The sequence below is a fragment of the Ascidia mentula genome, chromosome 8 (genome assembly GCF_947561715.1).
Source record: "Ascidia mentula chromosome 8, kaAscMent1.1, whole genome shotgun sequence".
In the NCBI taxonomy this organism is placed as follows: Eukaryota; Metazoa; Chordata; class Ascidiacea; order Phlebobranchia; family Ascidiidae; genus Ascidia; species Ascidia mentula.
The window spans coordinates 971,170-993,003 of NC_138573.1; the positions used below are offsets into that span (position 1 = coordinate 971,170).

General features: G+C 39.1%; 4 protein-coding genes across 6 annotated transcripts; 2 read left to right on the top strand and 2 right to left on the bottom strand.

Moving 5' to 3' along the window:
* Positions 1–264: 264 nt before the first annotated feature.
* On the bottom strand, positions 265–2,604 carry LOC145910301 (4-hydroxybenzoate polyprenyltransferase, mitochondrial-like). Its single transcript, XM_082997374.1, has 6 exons — positions 2,036–2,604; positions 1,713–1,917; positions 1,384–1,600; positions 1,018–1,115; positions 544–703; positions 265–435 (listed from the first exon to the last, which is right to left on the bottom strand). The coding sequence occupies exons 1-6, from the start codon at positions 2,529–2,531 to the stop codon at positions 283–285; spliced, it is 1,329 nt and encodes a 442-aa protein (XP_082853500.1). The 5' UTR covers positions 2,532–2,604; the 3' UTR covers positions 265–282.
* A 140-nt stretch (positions 2,605–2,744) lies between these two features.
* Positions 2,745–4,373, bottom strand: LOC145912204 (uncharacterized). Of its 2 annotated transcripts, none has more exons than XM_082999613.1 (4): positions 4,285–4,373; positions 4,129–4,204; positions 3,979–4,059; positions 2,745–3,605 (listed from the first exon to the last, which is right to left on the bottom strand). In XM_082999613.1, exons 1-4 carry the CDS (start codon positions 4,309–4,311, stop codon positions 3,133–3,135), a joined length of 657 nt encoding a protein of 218 aa, XP_082855739.1. In that variant the 5' UTR covers positions 4,312–4,373; the 3' UTR covers positions 2,745–3,132. The 2 variants fall into 2 exon arrangements, with proteins under 2 accessions (XP_082855739.1, XP_082855738.1); XM_082999612.1 differs by having other exon boundaries at positions 3,979–4,065.
* Positions 4,374–12,088: 7,715 nt separating this feature from the next.
* Positions 12,089–15,821, top strand: LOC145911833 (uncharacterized). 2 transcript variants are annotated; one of them, XM_082999272.1, is made up of 5 exons: positions 12,089–12,324; positions 12,737–12,948; positions 14,054–14,189; positions 14,432–14,598; positions 14,884–15,821. In XM_082999272.1, the coding sequence occupies exons 1-5, from the start codon at positions 12,137–12,139 to the stop codon at positions 15,447–15,449; spliced, it is 1,269 nt and encodes a 422-aa protein (XP_082855398.1). In that variant the 5' UTR covers positions 12,089–12,136; the 3' UTR covers positions 15,450–15,821. The 2 variants fall into 2 exon arrangements, with proteins under 2 accessions (XP_082855398.1, XP_082855399.1); XM_082999273.1 differs by having other exon boundaries at positions 14,054–14,181; positions 14,421–14,598.
* A 1,058-nt stretch (positions 15,822–16,879) lies between these two features.
* On the top strand, positions 16,880–21,226 carry LOC145911463 (uncharacterized). The gene is made up of 7 exons (XM_082998800.1): positions 16,880–16,958; positions 17,382–17,450; positions 17,681–17,830; positions 18,461–18,675; positions 18,810–18,933; positions 19,284–19,465; positions 20,004–21,226. Exons 3-7 carry the CDS (start codon positions 17,691–17,693, stop codon positions 20,735–20,737), a joined length of 1,395 nt encoding a protein of 464 aa, XP_082854926.1. The 5' UTR covers positions 16,880–16,958; positions 17,382–17,450; positions 17,681–17,690; the 3' UTR covers positions 20,738–21,226.
* Positions 21,227–21,834: the final 608 nt, after the last annotated feature.

Below are 21,834 nucleotides of genomic sequence, written 5' to 3' on the forward strand. Positions count from 1 at the left end.
AGCGCCTTGGTATAGGTTCACTTCTTTAAAGCCTCTTTTATATTTCACCCTTTTCTGCACTGCTAAATGATATCTTTGACATAGCTTGTTCAATCCCACATAAAAATCCGTCCATTGTCGCCGATTTAAAAATGGTACAACGTACATAGTCGCTTACCTCACTTTTTTCCATTGATGTTTTCACCCGTAAAGTTTTATTTTATTCTTATACTTTTACTATACATTCTGCTGTTTCGTTTAAGGCCTTTTAAATAAACACAAGTGTTGCCAGATTGCAAGGTTTTATTGTTTACGAGAACCTTGACTTTCTTTTGAGTTTATTTTCTGCATCCAAATGGCAAGGATTACTCCCAGAACCAAAATAAGTCCAGTGCCGGGATTCTCATTGAATGCTTTCCAATAGCATTGCGTTGAACCGAGATTTAAATCTGAAACCTTTCAACAAAAGTAGTATTTAGGCTTAAGAGTAACACACACCAGCAGCCCTTCAGGTCACTACACGGTCCACACATAGAGTGTACACGGCAAATACAAATCATCTACCTGACACAGTATCCTTCCAAATGCAATTATCAAAGCAAGATAAAAAGGCCCGTCAAGAAATTTCTGGTCTCCAGCTGCAAATAACATCGTCAAATGCAGAGACCCACTAAGCCACAGAAACATTTTTATTCTGTTGATTTCACGTTCATTTTCACCAAATCTGAACAAAAAAGTTCACAATCACAAATATGTCCAAGCACACTAACACAGTGGCATCAGGATGATAAAAAAAACTAAAATTTTGGTAAAAACACAAATCAAAAAGTTAATTTGTCAACTGGTAATAATTTGTAACCAAGCAAGTCCGCACATAATTATTCCTACCACTATAGCTGAACCAAACAAAAGTTATCATTACGTTGGGAAATAAGGTTAAATAACCAGTTTGACCAAGCGGGGGTGAATTTCAATGAACCGATATGTCAACTTACACAGGAAAGCAAAAGAAAAAATATCATACTGTTGCTTATGTACCTATTATGCATTGACATCTCTTGCTTTTCCTTTTCTGAATACTTTCTAAATAAGAGGGAGATCGACTTTACACCAGCCTTTCGATCATCCTCGATGTCCTGCAATGTAAAGCATTTCAATTCTTACATTTGCACCAAACACTGTTTCTTTCTGCAGAGGTCGAATGTATTATTTTTTTTCAATAGCTTTCACTAAGGTGGTGATTTCCTCCAGAAAAATAGTCATGTTGTAAAATGTAATCACAAAAAATACTAAAAGAAATTAATTATATATTAGTAAATGTAGAAAGAGTAAAAAGAACCTATTCAAAGCTTGCAATATTGTATCATATTGATTTCAAAGCAATCCAATTGCACTATCACTAACCTGAAATGCATATATTGTGTCATAATACATAGTCCACATAAAACAACTCGCATAAAGTGTAAACATAAGCAACCAGTTTGGAGGAGCTACTGCAGCATATCCCATAAGTGCTCCAACATTAAATGTAAGACCGAGAGCTGCCTGGGGAACCATCGTAAAGCGCTTGGCCAGAGGATAAGCAATCACAGGACCCATAGATGCAACTCCAATCAAAATACTGTGCACGAAACAGTCAAATTATTTTAGTATGACAAACTGTTGCACAATCACAAAATTATGTTTTTTATATTACCAGTTGGATTGATTATGATGATTTACAAGTTACCCACCACGTTGGATTTAATGAAAGCAGGATCCCCAAAGACAAAGTAAGTTGCCCTGCAAGGAGTTTAATGGCATTTTTTTCACTTATTTCTCCTGCAGCGATGGGTCTGGTTTTTGTTCTCTCAACCTGTTTGTCGAAATCTTTGTCCCAAAGATCGTTTATCACACAACCCGCTCCACGCATAAGAAATGAACCAAGACCAAACAATGCTAAAAAATGTGGATTGTTATTTAACAATGCAGAAGTAATTGCTCTTTTTATTGGAAACAAATAAATAAGTTTTGTCCAGCCAACTTTTCACCCTAATTTTTAACTTCATTTTTTTACCCAAATAATAAAAGCTTGGCCATTCTCCAGGTGGTGTCGCAAAACATATTCCTAAGGCACAAGGAATGTAGAGCAGAAGTGTTCCAGTGGGTTTATCAATTCGCGCTAGTTTTAAATATGGCTGGACTGAATCAGGTGTCTTGTTAACCAAACTTTCCATGGAATACTTCTCCAATTTCCTCCTTGCCTTCAGTTTCCATTCATCTTTCTCTTCATAAAACCAGGTAAAAAAAGGTCTGTATTTCTTTTCCTGTAATGGGGTTTTTCTTTCTTGTTTAAAATCTCCAACACTTAAATGCAGGTGAGACTTTGGAAGAAAAAATATTTTCTCATTGGACAACAAGGAACGATTCATGAGTGTGAGCTTCGATGGATTTTGGAAATACATTTTATAGTCCTGTGTGTGTAACTTGCAAGCAGGGAGTCCCGCATTGTGGGCAACAGCAGCTGTCCAGCACTGTTTCCACTTGAATGAACGAAATACTGAATGCATCATGTTGCTTTTAATTTATATGCAGCATTAACATGTAGAATGATCATATACACTCTTTTACGATTTAAACTGTATATACATCTACAATATAAAACAAAGGTTAACACCAGACCACCAGGTGCAAGTGTTGTGACTGCAAAATTCTTATTAGATTAACAGATCTCCATTTACTAAAATAAGATGCTCTTCACTAGTATTGGCCGAATACATAACAAAACATGTAGGCTACAATTTATTACTCTTTTAAAGACACATACATCGATACTGCAATGATAACAAAAAACAAATAACAACCTTGCTTATCTCTTAACTTAAATGCCTGTGATCTACTACAATGGACCAGTGAAGCAGAAACTTAAGGCTTCGAAAATGTCCTAAATTGGACGCAACAAAACAGTTGGCAACCCATATAAAGTAAAATTTTGTGTACAACTGACGCATTCACGATAATTTAAAAAACACACACACACACACACACACATTAAAAAGCATATACGGGGAAACCCCTACACAGACATCATGCGTAAATAAGTTCCGAGGTTCGAAGGTCACCCAAATTGGATTTTATTATATTCAGTATATTTCAGGGCAGGCTTAGTCTTTTCTATCCAGACTTGGAACCTTCAGCAATTACTTTTTCGCACTGGCGAATATGAACAGAGCACCAAGATCCGTACAACCCGGCCAGGTCTTTATCCACTCGCTCCATATTTTTTAATTGCGTCACGAAAGGAACCTCGTAGTCGCAGAGAATTCGCTTGGTTAGTATCACAGATGTCTTTCCCATTTCCATGAAAGCCACAGACAGGCCATTGAATATGTTATCCTGTTTCACTTGTGCACTCTCTGGGCACATTACAAACCTGTCTAACGTTGTATGGTAAAATAAAACGGCCTGCAAATACTTTTTCTCGTTTTTGCGTTGCTCAGCGGTTGCCAATACATCTGCAGCCGACACACCAGAAGTTTTCAGAAACTCCAAAATCTGTGCCTTTACTCCATCAGCAGCAATGTAATAATGTTTTTTCATAAGATTTGCGTAACATTCCACAAGGTCCTCTGGGTATTCAAATTTGTCTAAAATCAAAAAGGGGTAAAAAATATGGTCGCATGTTTTTCATAGGCATTTCACCTTCCAAATGATGTAAGCTATTTGCAACGGAACCAGGTGCAATGCTATGGATTGAGATATTAGATATTTTCACAACTTTGGGATAAAAAAATACACATTTTCAAGCGTTTTTACATTATTTGTTTGCGCAAAACCTTCAAAGGTAATCACCTACGTACACGTTATGGGCAGAACTTTAAAATGTACGGCCCACAGTGATTTGATCTAGAATAAGGACCAGGTTCTTACCCCATCCTTTCAATTAACATCATAGCTTAAACCCACATGTGGCCACGTCTGATGTTACATTATTTCACAATATTAATCCCTTTTTCATACTTGTTTTTTCTTTAATCCTTTCCACGTAATTTGATGGAACATAGCCTTCCTCGCTTTCAAACTTGCACAACCACCACAAGCCTTCATCTATAATAAAAACATTTCTATCAGGTTTGGGGGGTCATGACTCCCAGTATGTTAAGCGCTCACCGTTTACAATTTCCAGGACATCACCCGCAGTTACTGAAATATCAAGTTTTTTCTGAGCTTTGTAGCTGTGGAGAACCTAAAAGTTCGACAGAAGTATTTAGGATGTGCGTAGGATTGGTCAATAGTGATTGTTTGTCGATTACAAGCCGCCTTTACCTTGCATTTTCCGATTGTTTTACTCATTATTGATATACGGCTTTACATCCCAATCAACTTTCACACTTGCTGGGCCAGAGGCTTACAACAGAAGCTTATCATGCGGGGAAATTTCATATGTGTGCAGTGACTAAATATCAACGCGTAATTTCCTTTTGTTTATCCTTGAGGGCTTAAGCATCGTTTGTCATTTCCTCCTATAAGATTCTACCTTGCATTATCACTGTTCTTGTTGGAACAGATTGCAGTTTGTTACAGATTTTGATTACTTAACCAACATAGATTCCCGTAGCATCGCGCGAAACTGAATCTTAACTTGTGAATTCTAATTGAATCTTTGACACACCGCAAACAGCATAGTTGTAACCACATAAAAAAACTTCATGAAAACTAACACTCAATAATGAATAATAACGAAACACGTCATGATTGTGTCTGCTTACTAGGGATGTGCGGGACCGTATCTGAATACTGGCAGCGTATCGTAAACATGCAACTTGACTCGAATTTACACAATGGAGACCTCTGGTGAAGTCTAAATTAGTCATACTGACGTAAATTGATAAAAGAATTAACAATATGAGTCTATGTTTGTTCGTTGCTGGTTAACTACATAGAAATGCAGTTGAATACGAAGTTGTGAAAGAAAACATTTTACCGCTAGATGACGTCTCGGAGCAATCAAGCATGAAAGAACCTTTTTCAGGCATCACAGAATATAAAGCAAAAAAAATAAGGTTTTTAATCGTGGTTTTAAGGGTCTTGTATAGTAATACAGGTCAAGTACTGCAACGTCACAATATGCCCTAAATAAGCGGGGTTCATCATTGCAATAAAAGTACTCCAGGCGGTAACATTGGAAGTCATGTTCGTTGTATGAGAGCAAATGTTTCCCTTAAATGTGAGGCTCATTCTTATGTTTGTGGGCTAACAACAAGTTATATAGTATTGCGAAATATACAAAGGTCTTATTTGGTAATTTAATCTATTGGCCTGAAGACCGGTTTGTATCAGCAAAAACATTCGATGAAAAACTTTGACTCTTGACACAAAGAAACCCTCCGTGAATCTTGCATGCACGAAGCAGTGCGAATTTAAACACAGGCAAAAGGTGCTTTACCAGATAGAATACAATGCCAACCAGAGGGCTAGATTCTGAAAACATTAAGGAAGCAGTCTTAGGCAAAAAGTATTGATTTTTTTTCGTGGTAAGCATCGTCGGTTTCCGATCAGCATTAGCTAAATGCCAACCGCAATCCGTCAAGCGATTTGTGAGTAAGGGAGGATGATCGTAACTGGTGCGTTAGACACGTAAACGTTCTTCTCCATCGAGCCTGATCGGGAGGATTCCGAGCACAGCTTGTAATGAATCCCACCCATGGGAAATCATTGCTTTGTCTCGAGGATTGCTTTTGATTCGCAATCACACTCCCTGTTGGCATTTCTTGTGGTTAGATTACGGCTGAGAGATGTATGTTAAGTAGTTGAATACAAAGGTCGAGTCGATACAGGAAGGGTTTAATTACTTTCCAGAACTTGGAACTTATTTAGATACGTCATAATCGACAGAAAGTGGAGGTATGTGGATTGCTATTGAAAATTACTGGATTTTTTTTCGCATTCATTCAGTGTAAGTTTAAAACATTGTGAATTTTTACCAAACGTTTAATTAACTTCTTGTTTTATTGTAAATCACCCACGCCTTTGGAAAACGCACATAGCTCTTTCTGTAACATTACATAACACGTTTAAAAAGTCTTGTGTTGAAATGTAGGAGTATCGAATTTTTTTAATTTTAGCTCGTAAGCATATGCTTAGAATTAGATGAAGATATATTGTATTGCAGGCAACGCGGACCGCACAAGCTCATTTACATACTATAGACACCTTATGTCTTCGAGCCAATCTTGGCTCAACGCGAAACATACTTGAACATTTTTCTTATTGATTTTCTGCATTCGCACAAAAAATACGCGCATCATTCCCACTGACATCGAATCTTTCAATGTTATTTTTTATGTTGGTAACACTGTTGAGTCCACCCAGTATTCACGTTAAATGTATTGCAAAATATTTTTATGTCTAGTTGATTAAAAGCACCATTCCTTACCCTTGAATAGGGGTTCGCCGACTAAAACACGCAGTTCAATATTTATAAATAAACCATCAACCTCCAGAGGTCTCGATGAACGGGAAGCGAGTAAAAGCGAGTAAAATTGAAACTCGTAAATAATTACTGCCATGACAGTGGGAGTTGAGTTTTTAGACGGTTGACTTGCCATGGAAACTACAACATAAACGCTGACGCAGAAATACAACTATTTGACACATGAAGCAATATAACACAAAACACCAATGAATTATTCATAACGTCACTGTTCAATACAATTGAGTTGATAGTAATTGAGAAACAACATTAAATATTTACTTTTTGGGAATCAAAAGCGATTTCAACGTGAAGACAAAGGTTTGTGATAAGTACGTGTGCCATGCGATCATAAGAGGTCGATATCTGTTTAAACATATATGAGGCGTAAGCTCTACTTGGCGTGTGAAAGCGTCTACTGCATTCATTTTAAATTCATCACTGCACGGGTTTTTTAAAGTGAACTCTGATAGCCTTTCCTCCACTGCATTCACGTATTCATTTTAAATAAATCGGAAATAATTGATTATTTCAGTATGACGTGATCACAAGGTTTAATGCGAACATTATACGTTGATCATGACAGGAGGTTGAATTTGTAATCACGCAAAGGAAGTAGCAGAAAACTGTTCTTTAGTTTACGTACATAGCTTGCATATAAGTTGAATCGTCATTGACTAACTCGAACTCAAGGGGATGACGGTTAAACATTTAGTTGCTGTTGCGTTGAATGAAGGAAGTTGAAAAAACAAACAGAAGCCACAAGTGAGAAACGCCTACCTTGCTGTTATTAATATTATCTTTTTTAATTCAAGCATTTGTGTGCATTTTGTTAAATATTTTTAAGTTTGTGCGGACGGTTGTTGTGAAACATAGCAAACGTCATAAACTTCAACGACAGCTTCAAACCTATATATAAGTATGCACTGAAACCAAATTTGAGATATTGACGATGCTTATTTTAGTGAAATCTATTTGATTGGATTGAGAAAGTTGACTGATTTCAGCCTACGGAAGCAAACGTTTTCCTGCTGCTTGTGAACCATGTTTTGAGACGCAATGTTTGTACACGCTGTAGTGATGTATTATAGGAAAGTTTGGTGGAAAAAATACAAACATAAAGCATACCCTCGTGAGTAAGAAAAGCCTGTCAGGACGACGTGTTGATTTTATGGATTATCCACTCTAAGCAATAAACCTGCGATCGATATTTTGGTCAATATTCTCACTACCTTGAACTCGAAGGTCTTTCAGTGATTGTTCAACACAATTTTGTGAAACAACCTCCACAGAATGTCAGAACTTGGCCTTGGCCCGCGTAACCACAGTAACTATTTTTAATGTTTTGTCACTCACGTCCCAGGGCAGAAATATACGATAGCTAATACAAGAAAAGATAGGTGTTGCAAATTGTATGTAAACTTAGACCGAGAATGTTTAAATTTAGAATTATGTTGCGTCGGTTGTAGATTTGTTCACTGCCGTTGGTGACGTAGACACGAAGTCAATGCCAGAAGGTAAAGAGGCTGAAGGGGGAAAACCAAATAAATATTTTAAATTTAGTCCACCTTAGCTACTTTATATTGCAGTTTATTATATATGTTAATCTACAGGCCCTAATTCACGTGGGAATTAAACTTCTGAACTGCGAAGAGCTCTGAATAAACCGTACTGTTTTGCACATTTGTTGAATCAGTAAATACCCACTGGTTTGGGTAACTTAGAGATTTCACAAAAACCTATGTATATTAGGCTGTTGTGATTTGTTTATGAAGAACCGCGGGAAGCACAAATGGCAACTCGCCTCTGATAGATTGAACAGGTAGAGGTTGTTCGCATAATGAGGCGTCAAACTCGGGGCAAAATCACGTTAGCGACGTTTCCTCTACTCTATTATATAACTCACTTAAATATGACGCAAGGTGACTACGCACCAGTTAATGGCCGGGTTCAATAAGAGGTTTTCTGTCACCGTTTGGCCGAGCCCGAAAAAAGCGTATTGCATATTCCAGTTATAATTGTGACGTATTCTACCGACAAACGCATAAAAACCAACGTCATTAATTGCACTGCTTCTTTTTTCTGACATAGAATTTTAGCTATAACAATGCATTGGCAGTTGCTACTGCGGGAAGACGAAGAACAGAGAAATGTTGTCACCAGAAAACAGAGTGAAATTATGTCACGTCATCATGTGTCAAGTTGTGTGCTGTTCACTAATTAGACGATAACCGAAATGAAGAGGCATAGACACCTATAAACGCAGTTTAGCAAAATCCAAAACAAAAAGCGGCCAAGCGAATCTCCAGCAATGGCGTTTATGCGACAAAGCGAAGTTTATTGCGCAGATTAATCAAAACCCTACCGAAGGGAAGTGTGTCGTTACAATCAAACGGGATGTTTCGATCATGGTAGAAATGTCAAATGCCTAAAAAAGAACAGAAAAGAGGAAAAAAGTTTCTGGTTTAAATTGCCCTCAAGCAACAAGAACAGTAACAAAACCAACCCCATATATGTTATTAGAATTCGATTTTTTTTGCGCGAAAGGTGCAAGAAATCGATAACAATTACATGAATAACATCGAAATGACCCTATGTTATCATGTTACAACAAATTTGCCAGCAACGGTGGACGCATCACGGTGAACTGATAGTCTGAGTCACATCACGCCAATGTGATAAAGCATGCAAACTCGCAACCGGGCTATTGCACCGCAACGTGGTAATATGGCCATGAGCGTTAATGTCAAAACGCGGATAAACTGTTCTTTTGTTCGACAAAGCTCACAAACAGGCAACTACGCGAACAAAAGGTTTCGATTTGGCATCGAAATTATTGAAACGTCATTATTGTGAATGCAAAGTGTTTACTATGTTTGAAGTGGAAATGCATTGCTAAAGTTAAAGCATGCAGAATAGTATGCGCAATGGTCGAGAAATATTGATGATGATCAGTTTTACTCTAAATACTTTTTTTCTAAACGGTTCGTTTTGTGTCCATCATATGTTCACAGTCATATCCCAATCTTGCTTAACTTTTCACCTAGAGTGAAGCCACGGTTCGTACATCGACGATAATCACCAGCTACCGTTGTGGCCTATATATATAGCAGTGTGGTATAATTAATCATAGCACTGTTGTGTTATTTTAAGGGGATTTGAATTGACTTGAACAGATGCAGTACCTCTACGAAAATGGTCATGTGGCACTTTGAGTAGGAGAATAGATGAACAGCATACGCGTTTCATGTACATATATAAAGGACTATACCGTCTGCAGGTCGTGTGCTCTGAATAAACAATTCATTGATGAGGAAATACTGTAATCTGCACCGAAACTTCGGGAGAGGTTTAGACAATATCGAGGACGCTGCGAAGTTTCCCTATTATAGTTATTGTCTCAAGTTATGTTAATGACGCGTTTCATGCTTGGGGAAAATTGAATGTGAGCGAAACTGAAGGTGATTTGCTGATGCTTCCTCTTGCGAAACATACACATGCTGGGATAGTTCGAAAAAAGCGGCGATTACAAACTCGGGTTTTTTCAACGTCGACCAGCATCGTCTTGTGTTCATTTCTTTACAGCGTATAATTCAATGTTGGCCACGTGGATTGTGTTATGTCATAACGTAAACATTGAAGCGCGTGACACACTTTGGAGCGAGAAGTTATAGATGCGGTTCCACCTGGCAATTAATTGCCACCGTGGTGAGTTTCACTGCCGGCAGTTCAAGAAGTGAGACAACACTACGAGCGGTTGGCATAGATGGTAATTTCCAATAATTATCGATATTGGAACTAGATTTGTACGAAGAAGCAATGGGGCGGCCTTTACGCCTCATCGCTTGTTAGGAATGTGTTTGAAGATGGGACCGGCAATCAACCTTACGCCCACCGAAATCATTTAGTGGTTTCCAACGATGTGTGAGCTTTTAGGAAATAAGAGCAGATCGTGCTTGAATACGCATGAAAACACTTCCTCTCAGTTTTGTGTGCCGCAGGAAAAATACACATGCAAGGGACGTAATTAGAGTTTAACTAAGGTCAAGCAATTGAAAACAAATGAGTTTCGTGCGTTAATGAAAACCTTTGTTGTGTGGAGAAATGAGAAACGCATTGTTGTGTGAGGAGTGGTGTGTCAGGTTTAGCACAGAAGACAGTTTGGCCCTCATTATATTTTTGTGCATAAAATGTTTTAAACACTACCCTGGTAGTTATAGGTTTTTTTGATGGAGTCTGACGTAGTGACTGCAACGGATTCAACTATAAGTCTCCCATTTCAGGTATACACAACATATCGTTGTGGTAACACACTTCATTTACACTGTCTGCGTGTACATGTGTGACATGGTACGTGTACAGATCATAGACGCAAGTTATAGGCAGGGAAATGTGTCAGGCATTTGTATTAATAGATCAGTGTTCCGCAAATTGAATGGCTTGATCACGTCCATCAAAACCAGGAACCATAAAACGGAAAAAAGGCCAATACAAACACGATACGGCGAAACGTGTTTATAAACTGCAGATTTGCGCAACCATTACAACCAAAACTCCATCTTCCCGAAGGGACAACGTCTTGCGCAATTAAGTACGCAATAATATAACACAGCACTGTCATTTTCGTGCGGCAAATTCTCGAAAGAGTGACAAGGAAGATAACATGACGAGATAACGGTGAACTTGAAGGGATATTGACGTCACATATACTTTTTTGTTTCAACGCCTATATGATCTGTAGCGACTTCTCAAATGTTCTAAGCGGTGTAGCGTATACAGACTGCGGAAGGAGCTATACGCGATACCGAACCTCGGATAGGATGTTGACGCGTTTTTTTGCTCTGCGTTATTTCAGGGAAACACGGCAATGACTTGACTTAGGTCTCTGTTGTGGGTTTGCGGTCAAATGCAACAGGTGATCGCGTGCAAGTTTCAGTCGCTTTGCGATAAATACTTTGAAATAAAAAATAACTTTGTTTTAACTTTATCATCATTACTGCGTTTGTTTGAACTTGTGATAATTTTATGTGTTGTCCTCTTTTACCAGTTGACAAGCGGAAGCTGAAGCTTTATCATTTGGCAACGTTATAATATGCATGTGCCAGTGTGCAAACCGGTCCTGAATGCTGTCCTTTGGACAACCGTCTTTCAACGTGACAAAATCACCGAAAACCGGGCGTAAATTTTTAGTCATGAATTAGGGGTGAATCTAAGCAGTGAGGGAGAGGTCGGTTTATGTTAAAACTTTCTATGTAGGCGTTATATCAAGAGGTATATAATTGTCCACCAGGGTATAGAGTAGACAGGTTTTACCCCTACATAAGCTGTGATCACAACAAGACCTGTCATGTCTTGAAAAATTCAACTCAGGTCAGGGAAGGGCCATTGTATGCTTGTAATAAATGTTTTTTACATGGTTTGTTACAAATTCGAACACGTATAAAAGTCTCGATCAATAGACTTGTTCAGTCTTGCATGCCCTGATCTGCATTGTAGATGTGGACAAGCACTCAAGCAAACCAGGATATTTGCTTGGCGCCAAGTTTCGACTTAATTGATTTTTTCCAACGAATTCGCGCCCACTGGGAGTTAAGGTGTCGGTGACCTTCAGCGTCCTTGAAACCCCTGTTTATTTTGTTCGCAGGCAAATGTGATCGCGGGGTGCATTAATAATTAAAATATTGAGCTGGCTGTACTTGCGAAGCTATGATGAGTGGATTTTCACCAACCACAGTTGCAATTTCGCGAGGAAATTTTGGCAACTCTACAAACTCTCCCGTTCTGTGCGTGATCAAGACGGGAGCTCACATCACAAGCTTACAAGTGCAAGCTTCGATTTCTGTAATCCTGCTCCCTATCAATTTGTTCTTGTTGATCTGCTTAATTGTGCAGAGGTAAGCTCCCAAAGTGCCTGTATGTATTTCTGTTTTATCAAAATTACTGTATGGTACTGTTTTGGCCACTGACTCCAAGAAAGGCTTTCATTGCAATCTACTGCAAATGTGTTTGGTTTAGATATTTGGAGTCAAGGGATATATAAGTAATCACACTTATCTTGTATAATTGATCGTGGGAACAGTTCATTGTGGCCAATAAAACTGTTATATTCACATGAAAATATGACTCATAGAACCAACATACTTATATGGAGATCAAGCTTCGCAACAGCATGCTGTGTTTATGGCAAAAAGCTGGATTTTATTGCAGGAAGAACTAAAAACCATAGCAACCCTCATGAAAACGCCAATCCTGCACATTGCTAAAGAAATCGTGAATGAATAAAATATTCCTTATAATTTTACGCAGAAAACGTCTGAGAACTCGTTTGGTTTGTATGTATGGATTAAACGTGGTGTTCGCCAGCACCCTAGCATCGGTGATGAGAGTCTACGATACATTTTCACAAAACTTCGGTAGACCCTATCTCGGACAACAGTTCTTGTCCAACATAACTTTATCAGAAAGTTACCTTTACTGGTGGGCATTTGAAAAGTCCACCTTGGTCATGCTGTTCTTAGGTTTGTACTGTTCATATATGTGTAACTATATATTAACTATATACTATATACGCGCCTCAATGCGATCTCATAACCGATATCAAAATTCAACATATCGTAATTCACGAACATGAAAACGCCGTAGGCTATAACGAGTACATTTCAAGTGTAGCTTTTCACAAATATAATTACTTGACGAACAGGCATGACGTCACACAAATAAAAGAAGACATGACGTCACACATCTGAATATGGCTTTGCGGTTTGCGAAGCTGTATATACCGGATGGGTACTTTTGATTTTAATACTTTCAATGCATTTGGTGACGAAGAAAACCGTTTAGAGGACAAAAATACCCGTTAGGCCAGCTTTCACACAAAAGTGACTCGAGATGCGAAAACCCACAACAACACAATCCTGATTTGCATCCTAACATAATTACGACGAATATAACAGGACAATGAACTGCGATGTGCATGTATTTACATTTTCCCATAAGCTACACAACAGAAACTGGAGGAAGGCCTTAATGTACAGGAGGTAATCTTAAACCAGTCGGAAACTGTTAACCACTCGCACCAGCACCGCCAATACCCAAGCGCATAACCTGATTTTAAACCAACACATTTTTTCTACGAATAAAAACGCTTGCAGCAAACGCTCAGCACGTGCTGCCTCAGAAGTGTTTCATAACCTTTTCCCCTGTCGACAACCTTTTAAAACCATCAACCTGTTTACGCACACCTCTGCGTATACAGATATTAAGCATTTATTTTACCAAACCGAGACACGGTATAAGGTGTGGGGTTACACTTACTTTAATTGCTGAGACGAAATATGTTTTCTTAAACTCACAGTTTTTCAGAACCCAACGCATACAAACTAAGGACGAAATTGTGATAAAAAAATATCACTAAAAATATACCAGGACAAAATGTTGGTCACAGATAAATGTCACGGCAAAACCAATAGTAAGTGTTCACTGCAATACAAGCGGTCTTATTCGCTTTAGGAGAAATCGATTCCGCCAAACACGTCAATGTTATTTGCTGTTACAATTCGCGTCACACGCAATCTTCACTGCGTTGTGGAGATTTTGTTTTATTTGTTTTATTTCTTATTCCAGTGTTCTACGCCAGCATAGCGATGATTACGATGGCTTTACACACGACCATGCTGAGAATAACCTGCACTGTGGCGGGTGTGAGCGTCAGGAAAAACATTCCCAGTCCGCAGCAAAACAGATTTAGCTTGGTTACAAAGTAAGTTTGTTCATTACTTTTCAGTCCATGTAACGACTGTTACGTAAACGTTGGTTCTAAAATAAACTTTAAATCTGGACAATGTGGTCCTTTTTTAAATCACATTCAACTGTGGAATTCTTCAAAAAAGTAACATCAACGACTTGTACGGTTTGTGCAACAAAACATGCAATTAACCATATTTATGTGAAGTGTGCAAGATTTAGATTAAAAGCCACTGATTTAATTGAGTTGTGCCACAGGTTTAAACAGCTTTCGAAAGCTGCAAAAGCACGACTCGCTATCGCCGTCTCGTGGATACTTCCGTGTACGATTATATTGATTAGTGTGACGGTGGACAACTGCTCCAAGGAATACCTGTGTCCCTTTGATTACGAGAAGGAAAATGAAGAACCTGAGAATTTACGTCGTGAGTAAACCAAGTGTCGGCTGGTATAAACTTAACCACCGCAGACCCACTTACTCAAAACAGGTTTTTTTTTACTCATAAGACCAAATAGCTTTTAGATAACAATCGCATGTCATTGCATGACATGGGAGAAGCATTTGGAGAATTAATGCCCATGATGTATTGCTGCAATAAGGTGGGGAATGCAAAAGCAAAAACATATCCTTGACCGAATCTTATCATTAAGTGTTTTCAATTGAAGAATTTATATTCTTTTTTTCCAATTAACATGATGTTTTTATGCAGAGAGTTGCGCCCGGGATTTGTCTCCTCTTTCAAACAACACTGTGTACATTACCTTGGGGCTGTGTATGATCTCTCTAGTCGTGCTCACATGCGCCCTCCTGCGGTCGTACATCGACTATCGTCGCATCAGCGCTGAGCTTTCCCAACACAAACACCACGTGTTTCACCTTACCCGCGAAAACTCGCTCGAACAAAACGGTAACGACGTGGACTCAACAAGTGACGTCACTCAAGTTGAGAGCAAGCAGCAAAACACTCATAAAGCGGGCGGAATGCTTCTCGCAAAAACGAAGAGAGATCTTTTATCGATCTTCATTATATCTGTGATATACGTTTCCGGCACAATGGCTTCAATTTTCTTCGTTTTTATCGATTCCATGACAGAGTTCTACAAGAGTCCCGAAGCTTTTTATGTAAAACTTTTTTTCCTGAACCTCCCGAACGTGGTGGAAACGATTTCATCTGTGCTTTTGTGCGTTTGTATACATCCCATCTCTAGCGCCATCAAGGCGACACTCAGAAAAGTTTCCACCACTTGCTGTCCGTGCCTCTACCGCTTCCATTGATTTACGTCAGGAATCTCGCTGGACAGCATAAAATTTTAATGCTAGGAATCTTAAACTTGTGTGATTTGAATTGTTTTGAGTGTTTTGTGCAAGTTTTCCCACGTTTATTGTTCAGTTTTCTGTGCCACATTAAGTAAGAAGACCTGGTGGCAATTAAAGGCGACGCGACTGTTCCTCCCCGCAATGACGTCATAGTGTATTTTGTTGTTCCATTCTTGTTTTTGTGATTTAGATTTTAGTGTAGTTTGCCGCCACATTAAAGCACAGTGCATACATCGGGCAAAGTATAAACTAAGTCAGTTATCTGACGCCAAGTATGTCAGTAACCTAAACTAGACTTTCACCCAACCACTGCAGGATAATAACTTCCTGACCGAACCCAACAACTTCCTACTACACTAAACAATTCGGTGAGCACTCTGCAACTTAATATACCAAAATCCCTTATCTCTATTCGACGTGTCACTGCTATAAATCACTATGTAACGATGCATTACCACCAATAAATCAAACAAAAGTCAAAACGGAAAGAATGTTCCGAAGATGAAGTTTTAAATTCACAAAAACTCTGTCCGCTGCCACTAGAAGCGCAAAACGCAAGAAAAACATCAACATCAAAACTGTGGAAAAATGTTTTCCTTTGCGTGCAGGAAAGTGTGCGTTATTCGTTCACGAACTGCCTGCGAAATGCTTTTCACGTCAATGCGCACAAGGTAAAACAGACGTAAAATTGCACACGAGGTTGTAAGCATCAAGCAAGGGCTTTGGTGTCTGATGCACAGGATGTTGGTTCATGTGTCAAATACAATGGCTGCTGTACAGATGTAGATATTATACAGCTCGGTTTAACGCTTGAGTGATAGTTAAACTCATGTTTGAGAGTAAGCAGAGAGCTTTCATCAGGCAAACGCATGACTGCACAAATTCTGCGAAACTTTAACTGGAGGTAACATCGTTTTTAGCTGAGGCCAAAGTTTCTGCCAGTGTTTTGTTGTAAGCAGGTAGTAGTAGTACACCGCTTAGGTGCGAGAGTGCAACCATTGATCTAATATTAGTAGCTCTAAAGTAAGAATCTAGTTTGTACGTATTGGCGTTGTCTGAGTACAAACTTGTTTAGGCATGTTTTGCTTGTTTAGGCAATAAGCACGTTTAACGTTGGGTGATACCACTTTTTGTACTTTTATTTATAGCTTACATCCTATCGTCCTAACGGATGGTCTGAAAAACGCGCAAATCAATGTAAAAACCGCAGCAATTTCCTGTAATGCAATGTTGCTTTTTAAAACCGCAATTCTTACTAGACGTGAACGCAGTTGCCTTCCAGTAAATTTGTCAGCGCTTAGCTTAAAGTGGATTGCAAAGTATTTGCCTTATGTGGTTACTATACCACAGAACTATCTTAACTATACTTTTGTGGTTGCTTTGTCAATATCTCAGCATTAAGTCTATCGATAGACGCAGGTCCACGCAAAGGAAACCAAGTTTGGGACGATTTGGGTTTGAAATCAGGTAAATTTAATAAAAATGGTCAAATGACAATCATCATTTTAAAATTGGACAGTTCTATTTTGTTGGATAAGGAGGTTTTGTTGCGTCTAAACTTTGCTGTACTGTTGCGTCAGTGGTGGTTGTTTTAAATTTACCGCCTCTGTAGCGAGATCAAATACTAGATCATGGACGCAACCCTTCTGCTTCTATGCGGTTTGTTTATGTTTCCCCTTTGTCGTAGTCGCGCGGCGAGTTCCTTTCCAAAATTTGTTTGCCGGGAAATCCTGCCGTGAAGCTCCGCTCAGGACTGGCGGACTTCTCTTTTCATAATTTACGCAGATCTAAACTTTGCGAGTAATACTTGCTCATTATCTGTGTAGAAGAATCTGGCTCTCGGTTCGTGGTTTATTTTTAGCCTCGTTTTGGATGGTTTCCATTTTACAGGCACTGGCATTTTAGCGTTATTTAAATGGGAAGAGGAAGAAGTTTTTAAAGGTTCACTGAAATATCCAGGTGAGTTTGATACAAATGGAAACAATGAATTAAAGACATTGCCTTGGTTTGATGGTACTTCTTCATACTAAAGTTGCAGCGGTCGTAAGTGTTGCGTGTTACAATCGCATAAATTGTTAGAAAAAACCTTTAGACTGTGCAATGAAAAATGACTCTGCAAAGTGAAGGTGGGATATTAACTCTGTGGGGATAAACAAGTAAACTTTTAAGCATAATAACAATGTTTACAGGCAATCGAATATGATCAACGTAACATCGAACATGACGTCATCATTGACTTGCGTCACTGAGAATTGGATGTTTATATTCGCAGAGATGATTGTGGCCAGCTTTGCTCTTCCAATCAACGTGTTTCTCACAATATCTCTATTTGTTTTCAGGTGATCGGAGTATGTTGCACTGTTAACGCATAGTTAAGCACACTAATGTACACGTGCATGTGGTAACGCAACCAAAACAATTTAGTTACCCCGATTTGCGCTTTAGCATTACGGAAGCGAAGAAAGGTTGTCACCAGAAGTGATATTAGATTTCCTGAAAGAAAATGCGCCATTCGTCTATATGTCGTATTAAATAAAGGAAGGAGGATGTGTCAGGCAATTTCACTTCTAACAAACACCAACAAACAATTTAGTTTCAAAAAGGATGTTATTTCTGAACTTTACAAACTGATGATGGCATAAGTTTTCGCCGAAACATCTTAAATAAATAAGATATATTATTAATGTTTTCAGCACTATATGGGCCAGTATTGTTATTGTCTGGATTATGAGTAAATCCGTTATTACTGTTCCTAAAATAGACTTGTTGTTTGACAATGTTTGGAAATTGAGTACAACGCAACAAAAATCGTAAATAAGGCGCACACCCAACGGTTGAAAGATTCTCAACCGCGGCCAACTATAACCATCCATGTCCCCTATCCTCAATTAAATAAATTACTAACCACCAACACATTTGTGGGCACGGAATGAATGAACAAATACGGGAAATTATTATTTGCATTGCAGAAATAAACTCCGCAACCGAATGGTGAATATATACGCGGCAAACGTGGTGGTGGCTGTTTGCGTCAACGCCATCATACGCTTAAGCGACACCACATGGTCACTGTTCGGCTTGTGTTGGCAACCTAAGGTGTTCCCGGACCATATGAAAGCTTCACACCAAATTTTACTTTCTTTATGGCTCTTCCATAAATCCCTGGTGGTTACTATGTATGTTGGTAAGTTAAAGGGAGCTGACGGCTCTCATTACGATTTCCAGTTTTAGAAAGATTTTGCTGATAAACTCTTTCCGAAAATTGTAGAAAAAAAACTATAATTTATTGTAAACACTGAAACAAATTATGTCTCTCAGTTATTACTGGAGGAATTGCATTTGTGATCATGGCCCTCAGAGGGAATCTATTCCGGGTTCATCGAACGGTAGCCGGTGTAAGTAACAACATGGAATCACAGGACACCAAAATGAAGGCGAACAGGTGGGTTACGAAAACTATCCATGGACATCAAGTGTTCATTACTAAAATCCAAATACATTTCAATCCTTATCCATTCACCGAACTGCTCATGTAAATTACCACTAGATGCATTTTGAAGTGAATATTGTTTGGGCAATATACAGAACAAAACATTCTAAGCTTTTGCTGGAACGTGACGTCAATGCGATTTTATTTAATAAATGTTAGTAAATAATATGCGAGAAGAACTTTAAGAAGCGGAAATAATATTGTATCTCGTATTTGACAATTGCACAAACAGAAAAGATCAACGCATTTTTTTCTGAGCCCTGTGTAAACACATGACCTCAGTACTTCCTCATTTATACCAGGTTGTCAGCATGGTGTTCAGAGCACCGGAAGGCCCAAGCTATAATTCTAATCACAATATCGTGGGCCATTCCCCTCGTGTCGTCAATAATAGCGATCACTACCGACAGGACTTGTCTTAAGTCATGTCGCTGCATCTACAACTACATTCCCTCCGACAGAAACATACCAGCGTGCGGTTACAGTAAGTTGTTTTACTCTAATTGAAAGCGAAGTGTTCTATGAACATTACTGGTAATATAAAGTATACAATAAACCTGTGTCATGACAAAATCAATAAGAACAGCTGATACTCGATTTTGTCACAAAATTATGGCTAGGGTCACCATACATGGAGAACTAGTCCGAATCAAGAACCATTTATAGTTAAATGTGTTCAAAAAGAAACCACTTTCAGAGTGAAAAACTTCACAAATGTTTCACCTCAATAAACTGGAAATACTAAAACTACAAGTGACAGAGCTACAGGCAGGTGTACGAGACTGCTGTTGACTGTGGCACTGCGCTTGCTAGCAGGCACACATATTTCCACTTTGTGGTACCTTTCGGTCAACGTTGATCCGATGTGTACCCAATTGGGTACCAAACAATAGAGACGAACCGTGGAGCGCACTATGGCCAAACGACTGCTTGGTATTCAGTAGTGCTATGTACACCCTGTCTGCAGCTCTCAGTGGTTATTATGGCTCGTTTTGCACATGTATAAATGACATGTTTTCTAGCATGTTCCTTGATTTGGCCACCTCTGCCAAACACTGCATTGTTGATCGGTTGTTTCGTGTGGTACGTCTTCGTAATCCTCCTCATCGCTCTTCTCATTAAATCCAACGTGGATTTCAACCGAGTGAGCAAACAAATTATGACCACAAACGTCCCTCCGGTACCGAAGGAGCCACAGATGGAAGAATTTGAGGAAGAGGGATCCGTGAACGTGGAGGACTACGATCGAACGGAATCACAGAAAAATCATTGGAAGACGCAGGATGAGCCCACAGAAGACCAGATTGAAACGCGGGAATATGCACAAGAGCAGGAGGAGGAAGATGTGGAGACTCAAGTGGAACCATCGGAGGTGGAGGAAAAAACGACCGACATCATTCGGAACAAGTCGTGGAGAGTTAAGCGCTGGATGATGTTCCGGCATTCAACGAAACACAGCAGTTTGCTTCTCCGTAAACTCTCGAAACAACTCAACCAACTGTTGGTGATCTCGATCGTCTACATCATAGGCACAGGGATCCTTGTAACTATCGTTACATACTCGATCCTTGCCAAAGACGAACTTATCTTTGTCAGAAATGAACAGTTGATGGTAATTGTCCTCATGCTTCCTGCGGTTGCCGAGTGCTTTTCAGCCGTTGCCCTTTGTATGGAACTTCCAAACCTCCGTTCAGCCGTGCATTCCATGATGGAGGTCGTGCTTTACATCCTCAGCTTTGGATGTCTGAGGAAATGAACCAAGGATTTTCATCTTGTTGAAGAAAATACGGCAGAGTGGGAATGTCTCGCTAGGCTCGGCGATTGACAAAAACCCCTCGGAATTTCTGATTTATTTTTACTTTCCATTCTTGTCACACGTTAACGTGGCATTTGCGTTTACCAACGATTGGGACTGGGGGAAAGACTGAAACTGTATAAAGTACGAGACGATGGAAGCCGTAAAGTTTGGAATTTGTCGAAAGCACATGATTCTGAATTTTGATCGCTGGTACTTTCGAAGACCAAAAGAACGAAAACTGATTGCAAGCGCTGCAGCCTATTGCAGGAACAGCAGTAGAGAAGCAATTTTATCGCTTTATGCATATTATAAATTTTGATAACCCCATTATTAAGACTTCATTGAATACTTTTTAGAATCACAACATCAGATAAAACTTGTACCCGTAAAATTGAATTCCCCCGCTTTCCATCCGTGTTGTTTCGAAATGTTTTTATTTACATTTTCATTTCTGGACGATATTTTTGTTAAATTTCGTGCGAGCGATAATACGATTTTACGTGTCAACAATTCGTCAAGACAAAATACGAAAATCACATTGAAATTTTGCTGTGACTCGACTGGTAAATATAGTTGAAAGCGGCTTTTACAGAGTATACAGAACTCGTTAATCAAAATCAGGGCCTTTTTTGAGAAAAACGTGCATATGAAAACCCCCAAATCGGCAATGGGAAAGTTCCATGCCATGGGGTGAGCTGAAGTGGCGCAGTCGGTCGGAAATTTTGGTGGAGGCCAAATTACGCATCAAAATAACGATTAAGCGTGCTTATTTTAATCAAAATTTAGCAACGTAGTGTACAATTGGAAAAAGGCAAACTTACAAACATTTATTTTTAAAATTTGAGAAGGGCCATGGCCCCGTTAAACCCTCCCTAGCTATGTGTATGACTTTGAGCTTAATGTGTCGCTTTTAAGTCAATCCAGATCGATTTTGGCGGCGAAACCTCAACGCGTTAAAGACACGAAAAACGCAAGCTGTTGTGATCCGTTAATATTTCAGTCTACTTTTGAAACCGTGTTCAATCCCTCACGTAATTAGCAGAAGGCCATTTCGA